The sequence below is a fragment of the Sapajus apella genome, unplaced genomic scaffold, assembly GCF_009761245.1.
Source record: "Sapajus apella isolate SASKATOON/1434 unplaced genomic scaffold, GSC_monkey_1.0 scaffold83, whole genome shotgun sequence".
NCBI classification, from domain to species: Eukaryota; Metazoa; Chordata; class Mammalia; order Primates; family Cebidae; genus Sapajus; species Sapajus apella.
In genome coordinates this window covers 1787161-1794064 of record NW_022437023.1, presented here as the reverse complement: position 1 = coordinate 1794064, position 6904 = coordinate 1787161, and the positions used below count along the sequence as shown (strand labels likewise).

General features: G+C 47.4%; 1 protein-coding gene across 1 annotated transcript in view; it reads left to right on the top strand.

The window, feature by feature from the left end:
• Positions 1-220: 220 nt before the first annotated feature.
• NUDT3 (nudix hydrolase 3) overlaps positions 221-6904 on the top strand; it is a 124047-nt gene continuing 117363 nt past the window's right edge. Inside the window, exon 1 of the mRNA XM_032253442.1 lies at positions 221-964. Within this exon, the coding sequence (XP_032109333.1) occupies positions 866-964 (99 nt within the window). The 5' untranslated portion in view covers positions 221-865. The remainder of the gene's footprint in view (positions 965-6904) is intronic.

Here is a 6904-nt window from a genome sequence, read left to right as displayed (position 1 = left end):
TGCAGGAGAAATATTTGTTCTTTGTAATGGACGACATGCACCAACTCATAAGACATCCGGAGGTTCAGGCTATCAACCCAAAGTACACGCGCCTCCCACGCCCTGTTTCCGTGCAGTTCCAAATCCCAGGTGTCTCAGGCTGCAACTTCCATTGCCTTTAACTGCATCCTACTTTCTCTTCCAGACATTCTCCCTCATCTCCTTCGATACAGACCCAGTGCCCAGGGGAGGGTGGCATGACCTTGGTTTATCCCCAGCCGCGAAGACGCGGCGTGACCTTGGCCAAGTCCCCACTTCCTCATCCGCTAACTGGCGAGGCTACACCGGAGGGTCGCCGCCCCGGCCGCTAGGCGTCTTGCGCCGGTACCCCTATCTCCCTGGGCTTCCTCCGCGCGTCCCACCAGTTCTACGCCTACGCTGCCGGCGTAGTGGCCGCCTGGAGACTTGCGGCCCTCTCTTTTCAGACGCTGGTTTCCGCCGCCCAGACTGGGTGGGCGCGATTCCCGAACGCGGCCTGCGCTGCGAGCGCGCGGCCGTCCCGCAGGCCGCTGCGGCCTTACGCCGCTGACGCAGCGCGCCCAAGATGGCGGCGCGGTCGTCGTCGGGGGTGGCGGCGGCAGAGGGGGCGGCGGCCCTGGCGGCAGCGGAGACTGCAGCCGTGACGGTGGCAGCGGCGGCGCGGGATCTGGGCCGGGGGGAATGAGGCGGCCGCGGAGGGCCAGCGGCCGAGCCGTGTAGCGGAGAAGCTCCCCTTCCCTGCTTTCCTGGGCTGAGCCGGGGGCGCGCGCGTGCGCGGCCGTCCTGAGCGGGCTCCCCACCCCTCGGCTCCCGCGACCCGCACCGCACCCCCACCTGGGCCCGGAGGATGATGAAGCTCAAGTCGAACCAGACCCGCACCTACGACGGCGATGGCTACAAGAAGCGGGCCGCATGCCTGTGTTTCCGCAGCGAGAGCGAGGAGGAGGTGAGGCGACTGGCTGGACGGGCCGGGGTCGCCGGGTCTCCGGCCGCTTCGGGTGAAGGCGCGGGGGGCGCGGCCGCGGGAGGAGGCTGTGCCCCAGCTGCTCGGTTCGGGGAGAATGAAGTTCCGACTGAATTTCCTGAGGCGAAAAACGGGGGGAAGAAAAAAGGACGGTGGGGCGGGGGGGAAGCAGGTCTGAGAGCGGCCACACAGGAGACGCCGGGCGGAGGGGTTGGCCGGCCTGTGGCCGGAGCGCTTCGATTTGGCCGCCGGTCACCGAGGAGAGCGGCTGCGGGAGAAGGCAGTGGGCTGGGAAGAGTGCAGCTTTCGGTCCAGGCCAACGGCTTTGATCCAGGAAGGGCAGCTCTGCGCTTGTCAGCCAGGCACATGTGTGCGGAGGCCGGTGTGCACGAGGCGCGGGCTGGCCTTTGTGGCAGAGAAATAGTGCACTTCATTGGCAGGTTTGGGGTTTGCTGAGGGATTATGTGTCTCTGAGCCCAAAGACGAGGGGTGGGGGTGGGGGTGTCAGGAAGATTTAGGGCGTTGTGCATAAGCCACAGCCAGCTATTTTACAGTGCCCTGGGTAGCTCTTATGGTGTAGACTGAGAAGAAAAGACATTTAATTTGATAATCTTTGTGTGCTGAAAATGTTTCATATTAATTGGGAAGACCAAAAGCGGTATTTAAAATTTTTGCCCTGATGTTCCTTCACTGCCTCGTGGGAAGACCTTTAGGATTAAATTAGCTAGAAAAATATAAATGTTTTAGAATCAGTTTCTTTTTATAATACGTAGGGTACTTAAAAAAAAAACAATCTCGTCTTCCCAGAGCCGTTTCTGTGGTGATGAAGGGAATTCAGAGAAGCACATGTTTTGTAAATCCACAAAGAATAGCTGCTTTGGAAATTCATAAGATGCCTGTGGGAATGCATTTCTCTGTGTGCATGGTGGTAAAATGGCAGTTAAACTGGAAACAATGAAGGACAGTGGAATCCAGCGTGTTATATTCCGGCATTCAGCTGTGGGTTATGGTGGCAGGGCCGCAGTATAGTGCATCGTGTCGAAATGGGGAAAGGAACTTGACCCACTAGTTATGAAAAGAAGCTGTGGTGAAAGAGAGGATTGCCATGCTGTCCAGAGGTATTTAGGAGGAAGTGGGAGTTCGAATTATTGCCTGAAGAAGATTTGTGAATTGTGCTGTTAAGAAATCCATGTGTGCTCCCTTTCAGCAAAACAGAACGAAAGGAGATTTGGAAATGTATGCTTTGTATCCTACTATACATTGTAAAAGTGCCCGGCTGGGCAAGGTGGCTCATGCCTGTAATCCCAGCACGTTGGGAGGCTGAGGCAGTCAGATCATCTGAGATCAGGACTTCTAAACCAGCCTGGCCAACATGGTGAAACTCCGTCTCTACTGAAAATACAAAACAATTGGCAGGGCCTGGTGGCTCATGCCTGTAATCTCAGCTACTCGGGAGGCTGAGGCAGGAGAATTCACTGAAACCTGGGAAGTGGAGGCTGCAATGAGCCAAGATCCTGCCACTGCATTACAGCCTGGGAGACAGAGCAAGACTCTGTCTCAAAAAAAAAAAAAAAAGGTCCCCAAAACAACTGAAACAGATGCATTGTAATAGCTAAGCGGGGCCATGTTGTAAATTATGTACTGTTTTGGAATACATATTTGAGTAAAGTTAAGTTACTGGTGGTGCTTACCGCTCCAGAGGCTTTATTGTCTTCATTATCATATCATGTTAGGTGAAATCAGATGGGATCACAGGCTTTTAAGGGAAAACTATAATAGCATGTTTTACTGCTAGTATGCCTTAATCTGTGAGCACTCCAATTATAAGTATAAAGGTATAATTTAGTTGTATGAATGATGCAAGACTATTTGTTTTTAAAAAATCACACCACGCTGGGCGCAGTGGCTCACGTCTGTTATCCTCGCACTTTGGGAGACCAAGGTGGTGAGGCCAAGAGTTCAAGACCAACCTGGCCAACATAGAAACCCCCATCTCTAAATTAAAATAGTAATAATAATAAATCATACTAGGAATAGGAAACATATTTTTGGAAAATTGAAAGCCCTTTATAGATCATAAGCAAACTAACAAGGGCTTAATTTTCTGTTTTCTGTTAAATGTTTTATTATGCACTGACATTAACAACATTAATGTTGAAAGCTTACTTGTCTGTTTAGGCTGCCCCATGGCCTCTTACAAGTCAGACCAGGCATAGGACTTGCCTTCTAGGAGCTTACTGTTTTTTTTTTGTTTTTTTTTTTGAGATAGTCTTGCATCCGAGTCACCGCACCAATGGCGCAATCTCGGCTCACTGCAACCTCCGCGTCCTGGGTTCAGGCAATTCTCCTGCCTCAGCCTCCTGAGTAGCTGGGACTACAGGCATGCGCCATCATGCCCAGCTGATTTTTTGTATTTTTAGTATAGACGGGGTTTCACCATGTTGACCAGGATGGTCTCGATCTCTTGACCTCGTGATCCACCCGCCTCAGCCTCCCAAAGTACTGGGATTACAGGCGTGAGCCACCGCGCCCGGCCCAAAAAAATTTTAATGAATTGAAAAAAAAAAAGAAACAGTCTTGCTATGTCACCCACACTGGAATACAGTGGCCTAATCTCTGCTCACTGCAACCCCCACCACCTGGGTTCAGGTGATTCTAGGAGCTTAAATTTTTATTTTTAAATTTTATTTTTAAATTTTTTAAATTATTTATTTATTTTTGAGACGGAGGCTCACTATTTTGCGCAGACCGGAGTGCAGTGGTGCCATCCTGGCTCATTGCAACTTCCACCTCCTAGGTTCAAGCAATTCTCCTGCCTCAGCCTCCTGAGTAGCTGGGATTGCAGGTATCCACCACAATACAATGCCTGGCTAATTTTTGTATTTTTTAGTAGAGTTGGGGCTGATCTTGAACTCCTGACCTTAGGTGATTCATCTGCCTGGGCCTCCAAAATGCTGGGAGTACAGGCATGAACCACCCTGCCTGGCCTTTATTTATTTATTTTTTGAGACAGGGTCTCACTCTGTGACCAGGTTGGAGTGCAGTGGTGTGATCACAGCTCACTGCAGCCTCAGCCTCCTGTGCTCAAACGATCCTCCCATATCAGCCTCCCAAGCAGCTGGGACTACATGCATGAGCCACCACACCTAGTTGATTTTAAAATTTTATGCCGAGACAGTGTGTATTAGTCCATTTTCACACTGTTATAAAGAAATGCCTGAGACTCAGTAATTTATAAAGAAAGGGGTTTAATTGACTCAGTTCTACATGGCTGGGGAAGCCTCAGGAAACTTACAGTCATGACAGAAGGCAAAGGGGAAGTAAGAACCTTCTTCATAAGGCAGCAGGAGAGAGAGGAGCAAAGGAGGAACTTCAATTTAGGAAACCATCGGATTGGCCCAGCGCGGTGGCTTATGCCTGTAATCCCAGCACTTTGGGAGGCCGAGACAGGTGGATCACAAGGTCAGGAGTTCGAGACCAGCCTAGCCAAGATGTTGAAACCCCGTCTCTACTAAAAATACAAAAATTAGCTGGGTGCGGTGGCACACGCCTGTAATCCCAGCTACTCAGGAAGCCGAAGCAGGAGAATCCCTTGAACCTGGGAGGCAGAGGTTGCAGTGAGCCGAGATCGTGCCATTGCACTCCAGCCTGGATGACAGAGCGAGACTCCGTCTCAAAAAAAAAAAAAAAAAAAAAACCATGGGATTTTGTGAACACTCATTATCATGAGAACAGCATGGCGGAAACTGCCCCCTTGATCCAATTACCTCCCTCACTCAATACATGGGAGGGATTACAGGTCCCTCCCTCAACAGGTGGGGATTACAAATCAAGATGAGATTTGGGTAGGGATACAGAGCCATACCATATCACAGGGTCTCCTTATGTTGTCCAGGCTAGTGTCAGACTCCTGGGCTTGAGATATCCTCCCAAAGTGCTGGGATTATAGGCAAGAGCCACTTTGCCAGGACAGGAGCTTAAAATTTTAAACTGTTAAAATGAAGGTTCTTTAATGAATTGAAACATTGAGTTTCCTTTATTGAATGTCTTTGAACACTGGTTAATGAGCAGAGGAATCATGCAGAGCTTTAAATTACAGATTCAGTGGGTGTTACAGCTAAAGCCTGGGTAGAATAAGAAAATTAATATGTCCGTTTTAGACTTGTTCAGTTCAATTCAACAAGCATGTATTAAAAACAACAAAAGCATGTATTAAAGAGCCTACTATGGCTGCAGCACTGTGTCATGGGGAATCTAAAGATTATCATCCCTCCCTGCCCACAGAGTTGAGTAGTTTTAGATGAGATTCCTTAATTGGGAGGGACTTTGGGCCACAGAATAATCTCTAGGGTGCTTTTCAACTCTCAGATTATATAATTGTGTTGGAAGGGAAGTAATTTGTTAGTTCCAGGAGAACTTCTATGTTCTCAATAGACATGCCAGAAGCATTAGCTGCCACACATTGTGGGAATGTAAAATTCAAACCAAATAGGGCATTCAACTCAATTAAAAAAATTTTTTTGGGCCAGGCTTGGTGGCTCACGCCTGTAATCCCAGCGCTTTGGGAGGCCGAGGCAGGTGGATCATGAGGTTAGGAGTTCAAGACCAGTCTGGGCAACATAGTGAAACCCGTCTCTACTAAAAATACAAACAATTAGCCAGGCATGGTGACGTGTGCCTGTAATCCCAGCTATTCAGGAGGCTGAGGCAGGAGAATCTCGTGAACCTGGGAGGTGGAGGCTGCAGTAAGCTGAGATCACGCCGTTGCACTTCAGCCTGGGCAACGGTGCGAGACTGTCTCAAAAAAAATTTTTTTTTTAAATGGACACTCCTGGCTTTAATCAAGATAGAATCATTTACAGAATATTATTAGCATTAATACAGTAGTAATACAAGTATAAATGGGACCTTGATTTATAAATTTAAGCAATGTCAAGAAGCATACATGCAATGTGAAGAAAAAGAGATGAAAATACAGCTATGTGTCACTTAACACTGGGGGTACGTACTTAGAAATGCATCGTTAGGTGATTTTGTTGTTTTGTCAGCATCATAGAATGTACTTACACAGACCTGGCTGGCATAGCCTGCTGCACATCTAGGCTCAGTGGTATAGCCTGTTGTTCCTAAGCTGCAAAACTGTACAGCATGTGACTGTACTGAATAAATAGGCGTTTGTAACGCAGTAGTATTTTGTGTATCTAAACATATCGAAACAAGCAATGTACAGGAAAAATATGGTATAAAAAATAAAAATGGTTAACCACTTACGATATGGAGCTTATATGACTGGAAGCTGCTCTGGGTGAGTCAGTGAGTGAGCAGTGAATAAATGTGAAGGCCTAGGACATTATTTTGCACTACTGTGGACTTCATAAACACTGGACAACGTAGGTTACAGTAAATCAAAACATTATTTTTCGTCAATAATAAGTTAACGTTAGCTTACTGTAATTATTTTACTTTATAAACTTTTTCTTCCTTTCTTTCTTTCTTTTTTTTTTTTTAAGACGAGTTTTCACCACGTTGGTCAGGCTGTTCTTGAACTCCCGACCTCAGGTGATCCGCCTGCCTGGGCCTCCAAAGTGCTTGGATTACAGGTGTGAGCCACCACACCCGGCCTACTTTATAAACTTTTACATTTTTTTTTAACATTCTGACTCTTGTAATAATACTTAGCTTAAGACACATTGTATAGCTTTATAAAAATATTTTATCTTTCTTTTCCTGTCATACTTAAATCACTTTAAAAAAAAAAAAAAGAGAGAGACGAGATTTTGCTCTGTTGCACAGGCTGGTCTTAAACTCCTGAGCTCAAGTGATCCTTCCACCTCAGCCTCCCAGGCAGCTAGGACAGCTGGTGTGTGCCACCCTGCCTGGCTAATGTTTTTTTTTTTTTTTTTTTTTTTTTTTTTTTTTTTT